The sequence below is a fragment of the Temnothorax longispinosus genome, chromosome 9 (genome assembly GCF_030848805.1).
Source record: "Temnothorax longispinosus isolate EJ_2023e chromosome 9, Tlon_JGU_v1, whole genome shotgun sequence".
NCBI lineage: Eukaryota > Metazoa > Arthropoda > Insecta > Hymenoptera > Formicidae > Temnothorax > Temnothorax longispinosus.
Genome location: NC_092366.1, coordinates 3,484,562 through 3,509,776, shown reverse-complemented (window position 1 = coordinate 3,509,776; position 25,215 = coordinate 3,484,562). Strand labels below are relative to the sequence as shown.

The following is a 25,215-nucleotide window of genomic DNA, read 5'->3' as shown; positions in this document are numbered from 1 at the left end:
TTTTTAATTTTTTTAATAGAAGAATCAGAAATAATGAAAACTGGCGTTTTTTGTGCTCCACGTTGACTAATTTAGTTACCCGCGGTGACAACGCAAACGGGTAGAACAAAACGCAAAAAATACGGATTTCAAAGACTAGAAATTTTATTTTACAGAACCAAATTCTTCTCACATCTGTGTTTCGCAGAAAGCCATTCGCGTTTTACCTTTAATATTATGTCTGCAAAAAGATTGATAAGTTTGAGAGAGCTCGTCAAAAGTTCTTTTTACGAACTGAATTTTTCATTTCACAAAATCGAGAATTATTAAAAACTTTTTTCTATTTTTTTTTCACGAACTTGCTTTAACTTTTACGAAAAGTAAATAAGAAAAAAACAATGTGGATTTTTTCTCCTGGCTTCGTTCCAGCATTAGCTACTATTTTATTATTAATTATCAACATTGCTCTCCATTGGAGAAGAACATAAAACTTTAAAAACCAATCCTAGAAATCGATATCGAGTAATCCGTTTCAGAGCCATGAATTTCTTGCACAATTCAATTTGCACATGTTCAATCAAAACCTTTGCAAATGTTATGAAAACAGATCGAGATCCCTAATTATGCTGAAAGCATTATAAAATCGCGACCCTCAAAATTTATACGCGTAACACTTCAATCATTTATGCAAATTTTATACGTTCATTAGTTCGTGCTGTCCGAGCTATCGGGATATTGCGAAGCGTTTATTTCCTTCGTGGATCGTGTTTACGAGGAACGATACATCGTTCACGGGCACAACTGTTAGACAACTCGCTGTCAGACAAACTTCTTCAACGCGGAAACGCCGTAATGGATTAGTTCACGTCGACGTCATTGAATTGAGCTCCCGATACTTATTAAGCATCTTCCGCATCCGCGTGCAGTCGCCGAACGCAATAAACCGGGTGAGTATTTTGTATTTTTGGCGCGGAATTTATAATATCCCACCTACACAATGCGCCCGCTGTAAATATCAAAGCCTGCCCTTTTCGCAATACTCTCGCATTTCGCGTGTTACGTATATCTCGAGGACGTATGTCGAAATTCCCGTTTCACGAGAAAACAGAAGATAAAGAGCTACTTTGCCATTGTGCATACGCAAGCTATTGACGAGCTATCATGATAAAACAACGATCCACGTGGCACGTATTGCCTCGTAAAATAAACGATTAAATTAACGTCGCGAAGAGCAACATTTAAATCGCACGGACTCTGTCATATCAGTTGTTGCGCAATTACATTTCAGTGTGCGCTGGATATGTTCGTGCAAAGCAATCGTATTTTATAGCGGGCGAATGTATATGTTTGCTGCTGTCGCAGCCGGCAGCGATCGTGCGTAAAGTTTTCAGATCGCAAAAATACTGCATATTTATCGCGTTTTTTATGTTTGTCATGTGTGTGACGAGGATTTTACTATTTTGTTATACGATTTTTCTACACACCTTCGCTTCGACCGTGACAAAAAAGTTAAATGGACATAATGGTACGCCGCAACGTATTAATAGTAATCGCGGCCATGCTGATTATGTGCGCACAATATCGCGGCCGCATTTTGCATCCCGGGAAAAAAGGATGATCAAGGCTGCGTGCTCTCTCGTTCATCACGAGCTTGATAACAAATCCAGCGCTGGCTTTTGTACTATAGACTATGAAAATCCTGCAGGTTGCCATTGTGCAATTTATACTGTAAAGCAACGATGCGGATTAGGAAACTCTCGAGGAAATTTTTTTATGAGATTTTCTCTTTGAAGTTTTCTTTAATTTACAGAAACGCAACTATAAACTGAATCAAAGGAAGAATCGGAGCCGAGTAAACTTTTTGAGATCAACATTTAACACAGAAGTAGTAATTACTACCGGGCCGCTGAAAACCAACACTTTGTTTATCTTTCGCAAATCTTTTCGAGCTTGGAATTAAACCTGGTCACGTCGTCGCCTTGAGATTTTACACTCGATTTGTGCCATCGCTTTTGTTATTTATTCAGTCGGCAATAAATATTAAGTGTACAGTAGATTATAGATTATATTTTATCACGTAATCCCAAGAGAATCATTAAACAACGCAATAACGATAATATTTATCGGATAGAAAAACAACAGTATTTATTAAATAATTGTTTATTGGATGAAAAATAATGATTGGACGAACCTTTTCTCATATATTTTTAATTGCTTCCCTGAATGCTTAAATTATTTAGGAGTGGCGCTTAATGATTTAATGTGTTTGTAATAGGAGGCTGTGACGGAATCGTTATTTTCCAGATGACACGCATATTTGTTACTCTGACGTTCATAATTATCACGGTCATAACAAGGGACATCGACACTCCGATAATTCAATACCCAATACCCAACCAATAACGTTTCATCCAAAGAACCATTATCGGTACGTGTTTATCGCATGTTAATGGAAATTTAATGGGGAAATGTGTTTAATTAGAAATCTAACAGAAATATTCTCAAGATATTTTCTGCAAACTACAATATGATAGTAATCAAATTAGTATCCCTGCTTGTTTAAGATATCCTTAAAATTATTAAAATATCTAAAAACAAAACACTTTTAAAACACATTAGGTATTTATTAAACCGACCTGTTTGTTCTTTAAAAATACTTTTAATTTTTAGATTTTATTTATTCTATAATTTCAAAAATTTGTGTCAAACAAAACTGTTTTTTTCATAATATTTTATTTTATGATTATTAATAATGTTTAAAATTCGTTTTATTTTTTCTATCGAAATTTAAGTATATATTTTTTTACATTTTGATAGTAATCCATTCATTGTAATTTAGTATGTACAGCGAGTTTGTCAGAAGCGGCGGAAAGAAGGAAGAAAAACGCAACGAGACGATTTCCCAGAATTGTATCAAGTTTGTAGATCCAATAATTTGTGAAAAACTCGAGATAATCCTCATATAAAAGCGTTCTTCTTTGTCACGCCCACGCTCTGTTGAGGCGCAAACTTAATCTTGTATACAGAAACGTATTCTCGAGATTTTGCAAAACTTATCGAAGACCTAGTGTTCGTGTTGTGTAAAAGTACAAGCGTTTCATAAAAGAAAGAAGAAACTTTACCTGCTCGACCTCAATGACATCCCCGCTATCCTCGAGTAACGACGAATAATGTGATACTTCTGCAACAGATAAAATATATTCTATATAATTTACACATTTATATTCTATGATTTTTTTTACTATGTGCAAAGAAAAACTTTTATAATATACGTTAAAGTTATGTGACATTATATTAGAAGCTATATAAATGTGTTCTCGATAATAACAATACGAAACACAATCTAAATATATTATAATTAAAGACATAAGAAAATAGAAATAAATAAAATTAAAGCACAAACGTATATATTAAATAAAAGAAATTATATAAACATATAAATACATTCGTACTTAGTTTTGACATTAATATTCTTTTATAAATATAATGCTAAAAAATGATCTTTTTAGTTATGGCACAACTTAAATTTATAAAACTAGGAATATATCTACGCAAAGAGCACATGTAGATTTGAAAATAATTTTATTTATAAATAATTTGACACACTCTTTTGCCTTTCCAACTCAAGGAAATGTTTAGTGTTTAGTTCTATGCAATGGTCACGCGCACGTCAGCTTCCATTTTAAATTCGAAAGGCTCTTCACAAGTTTGCCGGTTAATAACGGCACTCGGGGGCAAATTAAAATTACATTTTGCGGCTTTACGTCAGAAGCGCTGCTGCTGGTATTCATAAAGCGGAAAAGAGAACATATCAGGGTTAGCTTTGGAGCATCATGGGATAGAGATACCTCTGGAGCAGTTACAACACAAAATGCCTTTATTCTCGAGCAACAGTAAATACCTTACTGCTATTTTGCTACTGTAGAATTCTCGGCATGCTAGGTACGAATCGCAATACGATTAAATCGCGTTGCGATGCACCTAACAACACGATTGGGGATAACAACGTAAAAATAATTTGCTTTAGCGCCATAGTACTCCAACAAGATATGCTAACGATAAGTCGGCATTATTATTTTTTTTTTATAAAACATGCGATTTTATATCGCAACGGAGTATCGAAGAAATGCCGTATACTACTTTTCTCGCTTGTTGATTACTTATTTATCTGTAGAGTGCAATTTTCTAGATGCTTTTATTAGATATGTAAAAAGGCCACAGCTTTGAGTGACGCGTCCTATTTGTACTCGCGATTTAATCGCGAGCTAAACGACATATATAGCGCATGGCTGTATTAAAATGATAAAAATAATTTTGTTTGTAGGCGGGATAATACATTAGATATTATAGATAAATATGATACATCGTTACTAGCTTACTTTTGATTTTCATAAAACAAGCGGGTTTACATATTAAATTGGAAGAGCATATATTTGACCATTTTATTTATCGCAACTTATTTATCTCGAGTATAGCTTCACAATTATTTTCTATCTGATTTATCTTTATCGGAAACAAAAGACTGTTTGCTAGCAGCGTATCTTACCTGCGGTAAAAGTTTAACCAACAAGCTAACAAAATTTGTTAACGGTTTACCGTAGATAGAAAGTTTCGCGCAGAGTAGATAAGGTGCTTTATGGTCAGCCATGCGCGGCGCATACGCAATTGCAGACAGACGCGAGCGTTCGTTCGTTAACGCTTAATGAAATTACATCACGAATACGTGGCAAGCACCCTTTTTTATCACTACTTTCTCTACTGAACCGGTTTTTTCTTTGGAAATGGAACAGGGCGTCGGTTTTTCCGGCAAGTCATATCAGAAATACATAGTGTTATCTATAGAGTATGCGTAAAGTCATTAACAATAGATTGCCTATTGTTAATGGCAAGAAATTACTTTGTTTCTCTTTCAATTTTCTTTCCATTTTATATATTCTCGCCTCGATATCTCGTCAAACATCTAAGTTTACCGTGAGACAAATATAATAAATTATATAGTTACAATATTTAACGTTTGAATAATATAAGCTAAATTACATTAAATAAAACCGAAATGTTAGTTACTAACGATAAGTAAATCTCACAAAATATTATATTAATAAAATTAATTACAGTAAAGTTATGAGAATTCAGTTGCTACTAATTCATAAATAAGCACTAGATCATCTAATCTTCTTGATCTTGCGTTGTAGACGCAACAGATTAGCTTACGCTCTAGACCGCGTGCATATTCATGATAATTAGAACGCGATGTGTGTGTGTTGCAATTATTATAAATTCACTCCTGTCAGCCAAGTATGCTACCCATATGCGATTTTATGCAAAACAAATTTAAATGATTATGCCGTATCGACGATCTGAATAATTATGTATGGCGCAAGACGTCTTTTTTTGCCGTGCGAACAGTATAAGGAATCAAATGCAAATTATGCAGAAATAGCTGAGAACAGCATTGACAAAAAAGGCGACCTACCTGCGAATGCATAAATATTGCGTTCTGTTTGCATAACGAAATGCAGCTATCGATTCGCTCTCGAGGATATTTGCAAATTGCTTAGTAGTGGGCACTTGAACCGCGCGAGCGATCGATGCCCGTTCTGAAAATAACGTCATAACGATTTTGCCATGTAAATTTAGAAAAGATCTTTAACACAAAACGCTGCTCATACATTTGCACTGTCACGGTGGATTGTTCTTTAATATAATCGGCGTCAGTTACGATGAACAATGCACGCAGAAAGTTATAAGTCCCCACTATTATTCACCATTATTGTTTCAACGATACGATGGGGAATGCAAATTATCTTCATTTGTAATAATTAAATAATTATTATTAATTAATTTCATAGTTGGAAAAGCGTAATCATTGCATTTCCGTGGTATTTATTGTACCGCGGAATAATGATCAATGGTGAATTAATTAGTTTTACGTTTATATCCGTATTTTCTCGTATATCACATACGAAATGTTGATGAGATTATACCAGGAAGGTTTAGAGAGATGCTGTTTATGATTCGCGAAGACCCGAAAAACACAATGGATTTGGACGGCCGATATTTGAGATAAACTATTATATATTTCTGCAGTTGACCTGCGTCAAAGCGAAATCAGTCATTTAACAATATCCACTTCTGTTTAGTCAAGTTTAATATATTCGTCTCTCTCTCTGCCGCAAATTACATATTATACATATAATTTGATATAATAGAGCGTTTATGAATTCCATTAACACGTCGATTTCGTGATATCAGGTGGTTTTGCCAAAGAAAATGCGTGTAATGTATATGACGTGTGTTTACAATCAAATAAGCATATTAATTATTAATTTTAATAATGTGTGCCAAATATACAATTTTAAGTATTTTCATTTGTATGTAAAATAAATTTCTCTTTAGTCTCTGTTAATAATTTAGGAAGAATGTTATTATATGTTACAACAGGAATATTGAAAGGTATATCGAATGACTATTATACTGTTTCACATTTTCATTTCCGTGTGATAAGAAGTTCTTGCTATACAACGGATAATCATGAAGGAAATGAACGTAACTTAAACTTGCGGTGTCTGTTACATTCCATTATGCGCTGTTCTAGAAACAAATGTTATTTATTTCAAGTTACATTTAAAAAATGTGCACTTTCAAATTCTATCAGCATATTGTAGCTTGTGTCATCTTTACTGAAAAGTCGAGAACGTACTTTGACATTTTATTTTTAATTCTCAGACGAAATATTCGTGCATAACAAAATAACTGAACAGAAACGTTCCGTTTCATCTGTTTCATCAGTTAAACATCTCGTTGTCTAAGTTCTAAAAATATATAGAATTAATTATTGCACAAATGCGAGGATGTCTATTTACTTTTATACTTTTATAGAGGAATTCAGATTCCAGATTGCGGATCTTCTAAAATCTCACGTACCTCGTTAAACTCTGAACTGTCCGCGCATTTAACAGAGCGGATCTTCTAAAATCTCACGTTTCTCGTTAAACTCGGCACTGCCCGCGCATATAACAGCGGATTTATCGCGATTTACATTGTGATCAGCATCATAATTCCGATGATTCTAACAGCCATTGGTAATCCATAGTAGAGGCCAGACAGGTATTACAACATGTGTTGCAAGGAACTCCCATCGTATTACAGTGCGGCGGGGGATTATAGGAAACCCGAACCACTAATCTCATATCGAACGTAACGTCTCTAATTCTTCATTACGCATAATTGCGCATATGTATAAAGGACGCTGGACACCGTAACTTTTTTGCTAGAGGTCCTCCTTTGATAGCGTTCGCATTAACTGTGGGGCAGGTATGATTAAATAAAACATTACTCTCGCTATAGAACTTATAGGCTATGGGGCATGCGTCTCTCGCTGCTGGCGTTTGAATTTTCTCCTGCATTTACAGCCTCACGGCAACAAAACATCGCAAAGCAATAGATATCAAATTAAAAGTGAAGATCTGTTGAGAATTTTCTTCGGAATATCTATATTGCATCTAGAAAATCTCGAGAAAATCTGAGAGAGTGTGTGCTAAAATATAGTTTTCATATGATTTATGTGACGTAGATATCCAACAAGCATTTCTGAAAACACGTTAATTATACACGCCTCGTATTAATTAAATATTCGCGCAGTTCCGTTAATTATGTTCCGTTATTTATTGTTCCGTTATTCACTGATGTGTGAGGGAAGGATTGTTGCGCTACTAATATTGCTGCGCATTATAAAGACAATAGGCTGACAGTAGAGAAGAGTATGACATTAAAAATAAATTATTTTTTAGTTAATAAAGACACTTGTCAGAAGCAAATTGTAGAAATGTTAGAAATGATAAGTACAATAGAATGTGACAACTAATTGTCAACAATTAACTGTTATTATTCTCATTGAGTTCTATTCTTCCTCTTACAAATTGCGTCTATTGTAAACTACGAAACGCTCCATTTCCATCAATCAAAAGGACATTTGACACAATACTCAATAAATAGTGTTACTAATATTACTGTACATGATAAAGAGAGTAGGTATAATATTAAATTATTCTTTACTTAACGAAGACATTTGCAACAAGTTAGAAGCGAATTGTAGAAATGTTAGAAACGATAAGTACAATAAAAGTGTAACAATTATTCGCGTTCTTATTCTCATTAAATTATATCCTTTCCTCACAAATTCCGTGTATTGTAAATTACGAAAAGTTTTATTTCTATCAATAGGGCATTTAATATAATATCTACTCAATAAAACGCACAATGTAGGTATATATTTGAAATGATCATGAAAGAGGATCTACGTCGCACAATGAACACCGCGATATTGAAAATATTAAATTTATCGTTATTTCTGTAAAAACGAACGAAAAAGCGTGATTTTAAAAAATCGCAGAGATAAAAGTCGCATCTATTGTATCGACGTTGTTGTCGACGTTTCAATTATTGAAAAATTTCCATTAACGTACGTTCGTTGGATTATCGGAAAGTCATCGGCGCATAGCAGCATGCGACTACAACCGGTTAACTCGAAATTAGGGAGATTAACCTAGAGCATCGCTCGGAGATTTGACCGAGGTCTCTTGTAACGAGGACGCAAATCTGCGACACAATCAATCACCCGGATATAATGCACTAAACGCCGACAAAGGTTGTGTACACGCAGATATGCATCCGACCACGTGACATGCGCGTGCATTAATCTATGGAATTTGCATAGTATTAAACCAACAATATTGAGAGTATTCAAATAATGGAGATACAATGGCAGTGTATTAAGTATAGGGTAAATTATGTATCAAGAATAATTATGTGTGAATTATAGAAGAGAATAATTCTGTACATTTTATCTCTAATAATTTTTCCTTTAAAAAAAAGAAAACTGCTGATATTCTGAAAAACTGACACGCATATTGGTGTAATGACGAATAAAAGAAATAAATACATGTTAATAGATTAAGAAATAAAAGGATTTGGGGAGGGGTAATATGATAAATAATTATTAATTTGGAAATGTTTGAAAAGTACTCGACAAGTTCTTTGATGGTTTTTCGAGAAAGGAACAATCTACTGAAGTCGATTTTAGAGATGGCAAATTGCTCTTTTTTCATTTCCGGATAGCAATTTTATTTGAGATCATCTTTTGTGCACGTGAAAAATCGACTTGAACAGATCGCCTTCGTGAAAAACTCTACTTCGTGCGAACGTCAGCGATTCAACAAATTTTGAATTATGTGCTAACGTTACCTCGAAAGTCGATCTTCGCGACTTTCTCGCCCTTGCACTTAAGACCCTGAATGTTCTTCAGGATGACGACGAGCGACATTCTTGCCCTTCTACTGAGCCGCGATTATGGGAACCACTGAATAGAGGCCAGACCCTCTCTCTCTCTCTCCCTCTCTCTCTCTCTCTCTCTCGTCTAATTCTCAATGATCGCACGAGCTCTCATTGTACCACCCATGCACGATATCGGTTGCTCCATTCATCGATACCGTTTTCGCGCCATCCGTGTCTCGCCGACGCCGCTCCAGCCGCAGTCACGAGAGGATGAACGAGAACCTATGCAACTGCAAGGAATCCCTTTTCGTTGTTGCGTACGTTATCGAACCAGGTGTGTGACGCCCAGCTAGGCGAGGTCAAGGTGAAGGAGGAGGAGGAGCAGTCTTGAATCACGAGTCTTGATGGGACACGTCGTGGCTTTGAGGAGCACGACTCCGAGGTTCGCGCGAACGTGCCTCCTGGAGGCTGGCTCGTCGACTGTTCTCCATCCTCCGAGAATTCGCGCCTTAAACAACCCCCGTGAGTTTGCACCGGGGGAATAATTTTGGCGCACGCGCCCTTGGCCCGTGCGTGGTGGTGGCCGTCGGGGTGCCGGCTTTCAGCGTCACCCACCGCCCGCTGAAACTGGCGTTCACCATTACGTGTACGCCGAGCGTCGTTAATGGATGACGTATACCTCTTGCACATGTCACACTGAATCGCCGTCGGGTTAATCGAGCGACAGGTGCACTCCCAACGGGCGCAAAAGCGAAAAACGCACGGCGACGAGCTCGTAGAACCGAGACAGAATTCTGAAGATAATGAGTGAAAATGTCGAAGAAACATTCTCTAGAATTTTAAAGCAAAAGATATCTTAACAATGCGTTCAAAAATGTTTAAGTGCAGTCTGAAATAAAAAAAAGTCTAAAAGGATGTTTAAAAAATTCAAGATACCTCTTAGACGCCTTTCTGCGATGTTTATTGAGCATCCTCGCTATATGCTGATAAATATATAAAATAAAATAAAAATTGTAAAATATGAATTTGACAATTTGCAAATACCTAAGTATATAAATTTAAAATATCCGATGAGATCTGCTTAATTCGTATCGTTCCATTCTACACAGAAATATTTCACAAAAATTTTAAATAAATGCTAATGACGAAAATTAATTATACAGTTAATTATATGAACATAATAAAACTTATCTACATAAAATTAAATATTAAAATGTCAAGTTATACATTTGCACATATAAATGTACAGGAATATACATACAAATTTTATCCTCATACATTACAGATGTTTTAAAATGTCAGGTCAAAGATGCCAAATAAAAGTTTCTTATGTATCATACATCACTTTTTTTCATATTTCATATCCTGAAAATATAAACATTAGGATAAATGCTCAGTTTTACGACAGTAACGCAGTTTGTAAAGAATAAGGAAAAATATAAAAGAGATATAAAGAGGGGAAACACTTTATTAAATATTTATATACATATATGTATATATACATATATATTGAAAGGTGAAGGTTTTTATAGCTACTTTATGTAAGATTTTTCTTATTCTTCAATTATATCTAGGCTCGATTGATATAATCAGAAATATATTTTTTATTTGAAATATATTATCTTTTATTAAATATCTGTAAAAGATTAAATTAGACATATGCGACATTTGTGAATTAACGCAAAAAAATTGACATGTAGAAATTTATATGCCCTTTATATGCCAATATATTTCACCAAATATTTAGTTACCGCAAACATTTAGGTAAAAAAATAGGATAAATGTATAATTTCGAGTTTTATGATATTATGGAAAATATAATACGTTTTCTGGATACCGTGCAAAAACTACAAGCGTGAAAGATCAACCGAGTTATTAAAATCGAGTTTATCATAAAGAGGATGGTCCGTAAAAGGTTTGTAAAAGAAAAGGTGTCCGGTAAGCGGACGTAAACTGATATATTATCAAAAGAAAACAGGTGATAGAACAGCGTGAACATCATGAGATCGTATTGCACTACACTAGAAAAGTCTTATATAATATATTTACTGAAAAATCGACTTAAAATAAATTAATAGAATTATTTCTGTTCTTAAACTACAAAATTCCAATAATTTGTTATAATCAAAAAATTAATATTTATCTGTTTTCAACAAAATTTAAATAAATTGTATCGTAACTCGCTTTAAAAAATTTTCTCTTAAAAAATCAAATTACAAAAGTTTAAGTACATTTAGTTTTAATTTTATAATATTTTTTTACGTTTGCACTTTTTTGAGCTTTGCATAGTTAATTTATATATTGAACTTCTTGGTTAAAATTGAGAAAACCCTTAAATAAATAGAAACGACAGATGTCTATTAAAATTGATGATTGTTTTGCGACAATTTTTAGTCTGCAATCATCGTGTGATTGTGAAATGTTAAAATTGCGAAATTATTCGACTTGTCACGAGCTGTCTATCTCAAAATCAAATCAAAATTTCAAATAAAAGTCAAATGAAAATTCTATTATGCAGTGACATACGATTTGTGCCACCGAATGTAATCGTATTGATCTATTAGCATTTTTATTCGATTTCATTCGACTTTTCGCATCTTTTTTGCGACCATAAATTATACCTTCAATTTATCACAAAAAATACTGTATTGTTCTCAGTGTTTCTCACATTTTTAATCTCTTAAGTCATTAATTCTCTTCACTCTTGAGCGTTCTAATTTTCATACGCTCGGAGGATCCCTGGACTCTGAAATATTCACTCTGGTAATCTCGATTCTTCAACGCTCTCTAGATAGACTTTCAATCTCTTTGACTTTTAAATTTGAATATGATAGTACTCGGTCTCTTTGATGCTTCTCAAACAACATATAATTGCTTCAAGAATAAGAAAGCCTTTTCATCTTTCGAACATAGAAATTGTCTTAGAAATTTTCTGTTTTTTCTTAAAGTTTTTACTTGAAAATTCTCACATTCTGTAACTCGCTTTTTCGATCTTTATATTCCTTTCGTGCTAAATAAATCTTTACATTATTAATTATCTCTACAAATACCTGCATTTTGCACGGGCTCTTAATTACGAAATCATAATTCTTCTTGAAATAACTTTGTTACATTTATAACAGGTGTCCAATTACGCTCCTTTTGTTCGTGTCTACTACGTGCGCGTGTGTCTACTGCGACGTGAACGTTTCTACGATTTATTCAAGAGATTTCGTACACGAGGGGATGTATAAAAGCTGACGTCGGCATCTCGTATAAAATCTGTTAGTCAGAATCGCGAGATCGCGGGGGAAAACCGCCGCATTTGCTTTTAGATGGTAGTTGCGTGAGGAAGTTTAACAAATGGAGAAAAGTTCGTAGATAATACTCTCCCATAACTCACGGCCACCCGTGCCTGCACAACTCCAAATGCAATTTTAATTGTGCTGTAGAGGGTCACGACAAAGTAAGATTGGAGCAGAAGAGGGACAGCTCTCGCGCCGCACGTCGACCGACGGCTAGTGGGCTGTTTTCCGAATGGAACGCACAGGGGTGGATCAATAATGGAATGGGGGTTGACTGGGATTTCTCAGCGCCATCCCTCCATATTATGCGGAACTTACAACTGTTGCTTTATCCTCCCCCTCTTGCTCCGCAATTAAGCTTTAAATCCTGCATAGATTATGTTTCCCATTGCAACGCGATTTGATTACTTTTTGACAAGATTAATCTACATTCAATGACGCGGATGATGCTGCGACGCGTTCGGCTCATATGGATTACAGTCGGTTAAATGTAAAATACTTGAGACGCAACTTTAATGATAATAATTAAATATTTAAATATAATAACAGCTTTAAAATAATTTTGAAATATTATATATATTTAAAACAGCTTTAAATAATAATTAAACATTAATGACTTTTAACATCAATAACATTTTCAATTATAACAATATAATTAATGTTTGTCAAAGGAAAAGAATATCCACTTAGTAAAAAAAAACAGGCATTTGTCTAAATAATGAGTTTGTATTTTTCTAAATAAGTTAAATTTTTTATCAACAAAATTGCCTAGAAGAGAACAGAACGTTCTTTTTCCTCATTTCGCGGTTTTGCAAAATTTATTGAACAAATCTTTTCTCTTCTGTAATTTCTGTAATTTTTTTTTGAAATGTTTATCACGTAAATTCACATGAGTAAATTTTCATTTTCAACACGGTAATACGAATTAAATTTGCTAAAGCAAATTAGATAACGTATAATTATTCTTTAATCAAAAAACATAACAAGATTAATTACTTGTTTTAAACACACTCTTTATGTGAGCAAGTTTATATATATCTCTTAGCTCACTTTAACTGACATAAATTAATAAAGAAAGTCGTACAAATATAATTTATTGTAAAAGAGAACACGAGATACACACTACGGACACATTCTGTGGAGCAAAATAGATAGGAATGAATGATATAGCAATATGCGCCAGGCTATTTATTCTTTTCTCACACAAGTATCTTATCTGCAGATTCCACATTTTCTGCTTGGAGTGATAACTACAAGTTTTATGTCTATATTTATCAATGTAGATTAACTTATGATCTCGGTTTAACTTACTAACTCTCTTCTAACTCTTAGGACTAGAAAAAGATGAAAAATAAGTTAAGATTAAAATTTGCATTGCTAGAAGTAAACATTAAAGTCTTAAACTGGATAAATATAACAATTAAAATGCACGTTAGAGCGTTAAGCGCGTTAGAGTATTCATGTACGTAATAAGTTAAAGAACAAAAATTAGCCGAGCGGTCTATATCACCTCAACTGTGAAAATTATAACTACTATACAGATTATTGATAATTATCTCGCTTCCGCTTCATGATACGGTTTACAAAATCCTATACAAATACGCAGGAGCAACTGTATGTAACAACGAAGCTATATTGGGACACCCCTTTGTACCCTGAGAAGAGCATCAATTGAGGTCATCAGAGGTCCCGCGCGGAAGTTATACTCGTGAAATTGGATGAATTCTTGTGCTCCGATACAGAGCTCAGAAAATCTAGCTACATCATCGTCGCAATTCACGCTCTATGGTGCCAAATCTATCGGAGCTTTTAACCAACAAAAACAGGTTTGTCCGAAAGTGCTGGCTATAAAGAAGAGAGAGTTATTTTATTATGCGATACTTGACACATTCTTGCTATCTTCTTTAAGAAACGAAGGCCATAAGGTTTCAATTTTTTATAAAATCCATCTTAGACGACCTACATTTTTTTTGTCATCTTTTGCATTGTACAAAATGTTTACAAATTAAGATATTTTATACAGATGTATGAAAACGTGAATACATCAGAAAATATACGGTATATAGAATAAATGGAATTATAAAATTTATAATAAATTTAATAAAAAATGTAACAATGGGTGATAAAATTAACTAATATTGTCGATTTTAAATGTCATCGAGCAGAACACTGCGACTTTTGTTAAATTTGTCAGAATAGCAATAAGCATAATTAAAAATAAAGCTTTTTTTTTAAGTAAAAATTCATAAAAATGCATATTTTTATTTGCAGGTTTAAATGATTAATAATGCATATGATAAATTATTCGGCTGGTTTTAGTGGACTTTTTTGCTATAACAATGAGCTGGTATTAATGCATAATAAATCTTTTATTTTCAAATAATATTTTTATGCGCACATAAACCTTTATTCCATTAAATATGCTTGTACATATGTATCGAACAATGTAGCGATATTTTTCAATAAAATCTATACATTACAGAAAAGCACTTACATTACCTACCTTACATTACGTATTTTACATTACGTATCTTATATTACGTGTCATCGAAATTTCCTAAAAGCTTACGTTTTGATTGAGAGTTTAAAACTGATTTAGATAGTTAGTTTTTACAAACACCTGCGATACGATCTAGTCTCTAAGTATATTGAATTTATAGCTAATATCAACAATATTTCTATAACAATATTTCTATATGGACGGTATGTTGAAATTGCCTTCCACCTCATAATTTATGCCCGGAATTACAAGCGGTTCAAATGAGAGACGCAATATAGAACATCGTCAGAGGCACTAACCATTCCTCGTCGACTCGTCGAATTCCATATGTGTATAACGCAATAAACGTCGAATGTGTATAAGTACGTTCTTAGAGATGCATCTTCGTTAGTAATCCGCCTACGAGCGGTAGTGATTTTATTACGTCGGTGAGAGAATCCAGGCAGACTTTTACTATCCCAACATTGTTGTAAATAAAATATAATACGCCGAAGTAGAATAAATATACCGCTGTAATATGGACAACGTACATTCTGAAACACAAAACATTTGTTATGAAATACGATGAGTTTTACACAGCATCGAGTTTGACATAATTGAAATAAGTGATTGAAAATTTAAAAATGAATCTTAAAATTTAAATTAGTTTAATTTTAATGTAAACTTAGAATAATTTTGGTTATACTAATTTAATATGTATATATATCAATTTATTAATAATATTAATTGATTTAATTTAGTTTATACCTTTTGCTCTAATTTTGGGAATTTAAAATCATGTTCTCAATTGTTCAGAAAAATTAAGCAAGATCTAAATCCGTAATTATATAGTGTACTATGTAATTATTGATATGTAGAATGCAAAACGGAAATGCACATCAAATAGCGTAAGAAAGAAAATGTATTCATTTGAACAAGTGACAAGTTTAAACATCGTTAAGTTTCTCTTATTAGCCATCTCTTCTGTTATGTGAATAAATATCTTTCTACGTAATAGAAAGTGTTCAGTTTCTCTTAGGAATGTACAATTGTTACTTTCCAAGAATGGGAAGAAAAAATGAATACATGAAATTTTTTATTAGCATAAAAATATACATTGTGTTCTCATTTCTTTCTCTTATTCTGCTTATTGAAACACTCAAACATTTGCGCCTTTACAAAAGTTTCTGGAAAAAGTGACTGAACAAATTTGACGGAATCGTATTTTTCAATTGCATGAAAACATTATACAATCTACGTAAATAATACTCACATTTTTTGATGCCGACGAGCTTTCGGTAGAGTAGACAAATCCTCTTTCATACAATATTGCCGTGCGCCAAGGACAATGTTTTTGAGGTACTCATTTATATCGATATCGTAAATAATAATTCGAAATATTTCCTTGTCTGCTTTCGATAATTCATGATGCATTTTAACGATTTTATCGTTATAAAATATCCACTCCCTTGTAGTAAAATATTGCAACACCTCGAGGCCATCTGAGATTCGCTCTTGGATTCTGACCATACTGTTTATAAAAATAAAAAAAAAATAGAAATAAAAGCTAAGAGGCAAGATTTTTATATAGTTCTAATAATATTATTTAAAAATATATTATACAATAGATACATATTGAAATGAGAAAATATAATTTCTAAATGATATTTAAAAAAATCTCAAAAAGTATAAAACTTACAATCTTTTCTGTCGAAATATTAACATCAGAAAGTCGATCAAATATGCAGGGATAATATGAAAGAAGAAGACGAAAAGATTATGCACAAATTTGCTACTACGTATATCGCCGTCTGGATACCAAATGTGTCCCTCGAAAGGATATGCATGAAGAGCATTTCTGCCCTTTTCTAATATTTCTGCCCATGTGGTCGGTCTCACATTGCCTTGCGTTATATTGAATACGGGTATAGTTTTCGATCTGTAAATAATAGATATAAAAAAGCAAATGTGTAATAAATATGTAAGAATTCGAAATATTTCTTTGTCTGAACAGAAAAAAATATAATAAAGATATTTCTCTAATACATAAAAATATTTCTCTATTACATATAAATAGAATAATTGTGCAAAAAATCGTAAAACAGACGACGTCTATATGTAGAAAACGTATCGAAAACCTATGATTATATTATTTAATATCAAACAATCTATAAGCTACAATAAGTCAGTATTTTTTAATTAATTTAATTAAATAAGTTTAACAGAAAAATTTAGATGTTAAAAATTTTTTTTACCTAAAATTTCTTATTATAATTTCTGTTTAAATATCTTCCAGAAAATAACTATTTATAATTTATATATTAAATATAGACAGGAAGACAATTACATCAGCGAAATAGTCCAGATTTGATAAATATAGGCGGTGAATTCACTTTAATTTATTATTATTAATTGTATCATGTTTTATTATTAAGAAAGAAAACAATATAGGGCAGAACGAAACTATACTTACTTCAACAGGTCGGTAGCAAGTTTGTATGCAATCCCAATTACAGCATTAATTGCGAGATCGACTGGTACAACTTCGGCATGATAATTACCGTTGCAATGCATTGATCTGATGACACCTTTGCCCGCACCGATGAGCAAGCCTGTTGGTCCATTCAAATTGTCGACCCACCCTGGCATCGGTTCCGCATAACTAGGTATTACTGTGCAAAAAAAAATGAATTAATTTTTATTCTTTTTCACTGGCAATTGTCGAGATATTTTATAATCTCTGATAATTATTAAAATATGTTTGATAATTACCGATCGATGGTCTAGCGATGCAGCAAGGTAGATTGGGGTATTCGTTGGTCACCAGTGTTTCAGCCAAACGTTTCGAATACGTGTAAGTATTTGGATGCGGATGCAGTAATCTATAAATGAGAAAGTGGATATGTATAATTTTATATTTACATCTTTTATAAATGTAAAAAAATAATTTAATTAGGTTAATTTTAATTTTAATTAAGCAGTCAATTGACCGAAAGAAATCACATACATGCACTATACATATATGCACTAATAATACTAATATATGTATTTATTTTGTATTTAATATGCATAATTTTAGATATTTTTAATATAATAACTTAATTACATGCAGTCCTTATTAATTAATTAATATTATAATTAATATTAGTGAAGTGTACCCGTCGGACACGCTTATTATTAATAGGCCGAATATCATTAATAACGTCAAGTTTAATTACTTGGGCGTAATAAGATCGATACTCTCGTCGTCTAACCACTGAACAAGCCTCATGATATCTTGAGGATCATCGGACGAGTCGTAGGTACGCTCACCGAGTTCCTCTTGGTCGACGTGACAGAAGGCCGTGCTTAAATGCACGAAGGATTTTAGATGTTTCATTTCTTTTGCCAGGTCCAGCATTTTTTTTGTACCTGTCTTAAAGATTATTTCAACTTCATATATTTTACATATTATCAAAAGTATTACGCATAGAATTAGGTTTAAAAGATATATCTTAGATATATATCTTAACTGTCAGCGCGAGAATCGTGTTTTGACAACTGATAAGTGACAGGTTATTATAGATTGATTTTGGTTATCTTGATGCGTGAATAAGTAAATATAATAGTCGAGAATAAATGGCACGTGCGAAGCGCGCGCTTTGTACTGTCTATAGAATATCTATAAAATATCGCGTGAACATAGAGTTTAAAGATGATCGTACACAATAATATAGTCATGCGTAACATATTTGATATTAACACCAATAACACACGAAACACACGATGCAATTCAAGAAATAAAGGTTGATTGAGATTTGAGATTCCTTCGTGGCGATTGATATTTTACCGTGTTCATTTCGATGGCATCTTTCAATTTCGCCTCCAATCGAAGTGTCGCAGCGAAATGGAATACCACGTGTACCTCGTTTATTAAAAGTTCACGCTGTCCATCAGTAAGGCCTAAATTGGGCAAACATACGTCGCCATTCAGTGGTATCACTTTTTTAAAAAGCTGAGGTTTCTCATTCCGCAATCTTTGAAACAGCTGTAAAAATATCAATTATTAGTAATTATTACTAATCTTTTGCATATATGTACATATTATGTATTATATGGAGAAGTAAAAAAGTAAGTCAAATATTTAAAAAAATTTGACTTATACCAGTCTGGTTTTTACCCCTCCATATATCTATATACTGCCATTTGATTTCAAGCTATATCGTAGCTTGAAGAGTCTTTCAAATATTTATCCAAAACAGATTTATGAATAATTTTTGTCGTACGTTCAAAGTTCTTCGTATATACTGTGCGATTACATTCCTTACAATATGACAGTATTTTTGAAATTCTTGTAACACAATAGTATTTTTTGAAGTAAAAATTTTATTACAATTGAGAAGAATAAATTAATAGCTAAATCTCATAAAATTGAATGATGTGCTTGGTAAAACATTCTTTATATATATAATACATATATATCTTTCTGTTCAACCGTGGTCTGGGAAAAATTATAACCCACTTTGAGGCCCACGATTATAGTAATCAAATTATTTGGATATTGTAACCCTAATTAAAACAATTTGGTTAGTGCCCCTTAAGTAAAAATTATCTTTGCGTAACTGAATAACTTAAAAATCTTTGAAATAGATGGAGCTAATTACGATTTTTAGTTACGCGTAATCGTGGGTCCCAAAGTGGGTTATAACCGTCTTTATTTTTCCCAGAATAAGTTTCTCAATAATATTTTTGCGTATTATTATGAATTAACTGTAAATAACATGATCAATAATGAAATATAAAAATAAATTGCATTAATTAAGCCTAAACAGATGCATACGGTGTTTTGTGAGAATTCAGGGTGCTACATTATTTTGCGTAATATTACTTTGTTAAACTAAAGAAGAATAAGATAGCATAATTTCCGTGGTTTCTTACAGGCAATTTGAACATGTCGTCGAGCCGAGTTTCGACACTGCGGCCTCTCTTGGTTCGCATGAGAACGTAGATATTGTCAAGATCGGAACAGTGATACAGCAATTTCTCCAAGAGAACTTTACCCATGAAACCGGAAGCACCAGTGATAAAAATGGTTTTGCCTGTGAAGAAGGATTGTATTTCCGACTTCGTTATTTTTTCCTCCATGGTTGCGAACTGAAACATAGAAATTTGTCAATTGTTTTTTCAATATATTACGAAATTGACGATCAAGGCAAACACAGATATATAAATAAATAAGAGAGAGCGAGAGAGAGAGAGAGAGAGAGAGAGAGAGAATTTCACTAGTAAAACATGTAGTAAACTGCGCAAATTCAATTTACAAAGTAATCTTGATATGCGTTTGTTTTGCGAACGTCAGCGGTCGTAACTAAGCGAAATGCTGCATATTATCGCATTTTTTACGAGTTCGCTATAATTATCTCCCTTCTCTCGTCTACTGCACACAGCAGGTTCATAAATCTCGTAAATTGACTTGGCGGTCTATTATTTTACCGCAGCGCATCATTTTCCTACAGAAGTCTTGCATTAACTTCACATCTCCAAGCAAATAAGAATTGCTGAAAGAGAAGAGAAAATTGGTGAAAGGCCGATCAATTGCAATAGTATAATTGCAACTTGGTCTGATTTCAAGTGGCGAAGCATTTCTCCATACCCATATGTAAATCCGCGAGTTTATAAGACAGTTATTGTTTATTGAGGAAACTGTACGAACATTTTAATATCGTTGAATCGAATGTTTCCATAAAACTGAAAGTTAGATATATTTTTTTATCATGAGAAATAAGTATTTTTTATGAATATATGATATATGAATCGCTTTTGCAATCAACTTTGCGGTTACTCTTACTCAATTGTAAGAAAGAATTTAAAGAAAGTATTAAATGTATTTATGAGGCGTGAAAGATCCTAATTTGGTAGATTGATTTATATCCGGGATAGTAAATCTTCTCGGGGAAATTAAAGACATCACAATTTCTCTAACGTTTATATTTACCAAGGTACAAACAGGTTTTGCAGTACAAAATAAATCTAGCTAATAGATGTTACAACATACTGATTATATTAATTATGCAAGATATTACACAATGTAGTACTTACACTAATTGTGTAATGTATTACACATTTATACAAATTGATGTTTTGAAATAAAACCATTTTCACAGTATGTTTCAAGTAATTAATATGCTAATGTAATATTAAGTTGGATGTATGTAACTCTAATTGTAAACGTGTACATGAAAATGTACATGCAATTTTTGCTGTAAACTTATGCGTGAAGTATCATACATTGCATGTCTCTTTTTATTATCACTTATAAATCACATTTAAAATCATGAAATTTTCATTAAAACAAAGATATATATTTTATATCTCCTTCTTAATTAACAAAAAAGACGTATTTTATATTTTTTCCTATTTATTTTAATGTAAGCGATAAAATGTGAAGCATTCAAAATTTAAAATAAACTTTACACAAAAAAATGATGATCGAACTGTTTTGTCACGATTGCATGGATCTAATTTCAAATTTAGGGAGAAAATATTTGCTAACTATGGTATAGGCACTGTTAGTATAGGTGCTGATCAAATTGACTTACTCAGCGAATGATTGCTATTGCTGACCATGATCGAAATCATAATTCGCTAACTTTGGGCGATCGATAAAGTTCGTCATGTAGAGGTCGAGTCCGCATTGTGTTTTTATGCTCGTTATTGCTTGCACTTTCACATTCTCTTTCGCACGAACTAAATTGATTCGAATGACAGGGCGCCGATAAAGTGAAGTCGTTATACACTTTTACAAGTCGTAACCGTGCATCGCTTCTCACAATAATATAGCCACTCAGGCACTCACTCTTTAAAACTCTTTCGCTCAATGCAATAGAAACGATTGCAAATATAGCTGTCAAGGTTTTCATAATCGAGAATAACAGGTTCATGATCAATGGTGACATAAAAATCATTTTAGTTTTGAAACTGTTAATGTGTTTGTTTCTTCTTTTAAGCAATTACGAAAATGCCGAGTTAATGGAAATATTGAAATTAATTGATAAATTGCTATTTGCTAATAATAAATTGCCTATATCAATCTCGCATCTGTCTCGCAAATTAACATCTATTAGCATTTTTACATTGAACAGCATAAAGAACAATAAATAATATAAATCAAAAAACAAGATAAAAACAAGATGTCCATACGCTCGATAATAGCAAAGCTGAAGGAAGGTTAAACGGTCAAAATTCGAGCAAAAGAAATTTTTAGATGTTATAGTTTAGAGTTAAACCTTCCTTCAGCTTTGCTATTATCGAGCGTATGTATCTTGTTTTTATTGTTTATAGACGCTGGCCTTACAATGCGTTATAGAGTAGTGCCTTTTAGATTCCATGTTTTCAATTTTAATGTTATATAACTTTATATATATTTTTTGCGTAATTTATTTCACTCAATGTAATATAAATCTAAATATAAATAATATAAAGAACAATAAATAATGTAAATCTGTGCTTGATTTATGTATATATCTAAGCTAAATTATTGTTTCTGTTATAAAAAATTCATACTTTTTTTCTTGTTAATTTGAATTGATTTGCATTAATGATATGTATAACTACCCAGATAGCACAGCTGATCTTTATGAATTCAAAAAGATCTGAATCTGCTAAATTATTGTTTCTGTTATAAAAAATTCATACTTTTTTTCTTGTTAATTTGAATTGATTTGCATTAATGATATGTGTAACTACCCAGATAGCACAGCTAATTATGAATTCATAAAGCTCAACTGTGCTATCTGGGTAGTATTACATATGTGATTTATTGTTATATCCGTCAATCAGAAATTTTGATACTATATCAAAATGTATAACACATTTATTGTAATAATAACGCTGTTCTTAAGTACATTTCAGCTCAAGTTTTTAATAGTTAGAAGAAAAATTAAAAAATTATTTATTATTAACAATATATTAAAAAGAAAGATAAAAATAGATTATAATTACTAAATTTTATAAAATTTCTAAAGTGTACAAAGTGCACAAAATTTATTATCAGCAATGTTAATGATTACAAAGTTAATGGTCTACTTGTTAGAAGTTAAAAAAATTGACTGCGCATAATAATTCTTTAATTTTCTATTTGCATGTAGCATGACTTCTTTCTATTTTTTTCAGTACTTCATGTACTTTGATATTATTTTCTTTATTTATTCGCGAAGAAAAGAAGCTTATCAAATTGTGACAGTTTTATTGAAATAATTATTACTGAATACTATATTGCTCATATTACGAAACATCGTTATTACAAAAAGGGTGTTACAAATTAAATTGCACTCAACTTAAAGTCAGTTATGATATCATATGGTTCGAGTTATTATATAATATTCGCGTCTAAACTGATTTATTCATTCGCTTTTACACAATTCATCTAGATAATTACAGAGATTAGGTCGGCTATGCATTCCGTTACGTAATGCAATAATTCGAAAAAATGCAGCAAAGCAGTTTTTCAAGTTATCTGTATATCGTTCTATCCAATGAGGAAAATCCACGCCTCTATGCACTGCGAAGCATACAAGCGTAATCCACAAGAGTCGTGCAAACTTGCAGCTAAACGTTGCGTCACGTACCGCATTAAAATTTGTATTAGTTTTAGCATAACAATGATTTACTCAGTAAACAAACCAATCTGTCAGGAACTCACATAGGTAAATTGAGATGACACATAAAGTTTTATCTTCGAAAGAATAAATGTCAAATAGGATTAATGTGCATTGCACGCGCCTACACACGGTTGTGAACGTTAAATTAAAATATAACTAAAATAAAAGAAAATGAGAGAAAAAGAAAGGGCGAAAGAAAGACAGAGAAGATAAAATATTTCAGAAATAAATTATTTGATAATTATTCTCGTTTGAAATCTATACAAAAGTTTTAAAAAATATAATAATACTGCGCAATATGCAAAAACTAAGTTAAAAAATATTTCAAGATTATACGCTATGTTCTTGCCTAACTAATCATTCACAAACGTTAGACATTTCTTCTGCTTTTAAAATTTTATATTTGTTTTTACTATAATTTGATTAATGCAGAGTAAATACTTATTGTATTTAGTTACTGTATTTATACTATTGCTATGTTTACAAAGTTATAAAAAAGAATAAAAAAGGTGGAATAAAAAGAAAAATGTATCTAACAATTATCTCAAAAATTATGAATTGTCTTTTAAAAAAATATATCTGGATACGATAATAATGGAAACTAAACTAATAGATCAATTAGACAAACAGACGCAATTTTTTTATTAAGACTATTGATTTATTTCAAAAAATTCTATTTTGAATAAAAATCCTTCCGTTAAAAAAAAGATTATCCGAAAATCATCAATTAAAATGATTCTGTTTCAAAATAATATTGTAGCAAGTGCAGAGGATAATAGATGTGAAATATTAAATACCTGATGTCGATGCTCCACACGTCCGATTTAATCCTTTGATTGCCTGCGATTAGCGCAATGTTCTTGTTGCTCCGTGAAGAATAGATCGCGCTTACTTCGCGGCGTGCTCGCGAACTTACTGAGCTCCTTCGTAATCCGTGCTGAAAGTTGTACTGTTGAAGAACGACCTGCCGATCTCTCTCTTTCTGTTTCTCTCCCCACCTGCACCTAACTGTAGCTGCACACGCCGGGGCACACACATTATGAACTTTTTCTTTCCTTTACGTCAATTTTCCAGTCATTATTTCGAATAACGTAGGAAATATAAACTGGACTATAAGCAAAACCCTATAATAGATTCTTATCTTACTTCAAACCTTGAAACAAAAAGAGATCTTGCATCTTTCAGAATTATTAATATATAATATACCTTTCCTACCGAACGACATTCGCCGCAGGTATCGAATGCAGGTATCGAATGCAGGTAGTTAGCTTTAATACACATTCTATTTGACGTAACTACGTTTGCAAGAGTCACGAGAAATAGGAATCCGTCATTGGTTTTGTATATTCTATTGTTATATCTATGCCTATATGCGTAAAAACAGTTTGATGTTTATTGGCGGAAAGCTATTGGTATAAACAGTACTGTTCTCTCTCTTGTCGAGAGAGTAAACCAAGTCGGTTTTCTTCTACTCTCACTCTCTTGGTCCTATAAAGAGTTCACGCACCTTCACAATTCTTACATGCGCACGAGATTGTTTAGAAGTGTAGGAAGTAATAGC

General features: G+C 32.5%; 2 protein-coding genes and 1 long non-coding RNA gene across 9 annotated transcripts in view; 1 reads left to right on the top strand and 2 right to left on the bottom strand.

The window, feature by feature from the left end:
• Positions 1-9,805, bottom strand: part of LOC139818555 (otoferlin) — a 36,659-nt gene extending 26,854 nt beyond the window's left edge. For 2 of the 3 annotated variants that reach the window (XM_071787285.1, XM_071787286.1), the window contains exons 1-2: positions 9,223-9,798; positions 3,102-3,160 (exon numbers count right to left, since the gene is read on the bottom strand). In XM_071787285.1, coding sequence (XP_071643386.1) covers positions 3,102-3,160; positions 9,223-9,301 — 138 coding nt within the window. In that variant the 5' untranslated portion in view covers positions 9,302-9,798. Of the gene's footprint in view, positions 1-3,101; positions 3,161-9,222 lie in introns of all 3 variants that reach the window. The other variant, XM_071787284.1, reaches the window with a different exon arrangement.
• On the top strand, positions 790-14,934 carry LOC139818559 (uncharacterized). Of its 3 annotated transcripts, XR_011733438.1 has the most exons (4): positions 790-926; positions 2,284-2,407; positions 14,143-14,362; positions 14,808-14,934. It is a non-coding gene; the product is annotated as an uncharacterized lncRNA (long non-coding RNA). The 3 variants fall into 3 exon arrangements; XR_011733439.1 differs by lacking the exons at positions 14,143-14,362; positions 14,808-14,934 and adding an exon at positions 2,819-3,095; XR_011733440.1 differs by lacking the exons at positions 14,143-14,362; positions 14,808-14,934 and adding an exon at positions 2,819-3,095 and having other exon boundaries at positions 792-926; positions 2,255-2,407.
• LOC139818557 (putative fatty acyl-CoA reductase CG5065) lies at positions 14,922-24,612 on the bottom strand. 3 transcript variants are annotated; one of them, XM_071787290.1, is made up of 10 exons: positions 24,452-24,604; positions 20,488-20,552; positions 19,933-20,148; positions 18,845-19,042; positions 18,234-18,430; positions 17,788-17,897; positions 17,489-17,687; positions 16,715-16,954; positions 16,289-16,546; positions 14,922-15,569 (listed from the first exon to the last, which is right to left on the bottom strand). In XM_071787290.1, exons 3-10 carry the CDS (start codon positions 20,137-20,139, stop codon positions 15,407-15,409), a joined length of 1,572 nt encoding a protein of 523 aa, XP_071643391.1. In that variant the 5' UTR covers positions 20,140-20,148; positions 20,488-20,552; positions 24,452-24,604; the 3' UTR covers positions 14,922-15,406. The 3 variants fall into 3 exon arrangements, with proteins under 3 accessions (XP_071643391.1, XP_071643390.1, XP_071643392.1); XM_071787289.1 differs by lacking the exon at positions 20,488-20,552 and having other exon boundaries at positions 24,452-24,612; XM_071787291.1 differs by lacking the exons at positions 20,488-20,552; positions 24,452-24,604 and adding an exon at positions 20,316-20,466.
• Positions 24,613-25,215: the final 603 nt, after the last annotated feature.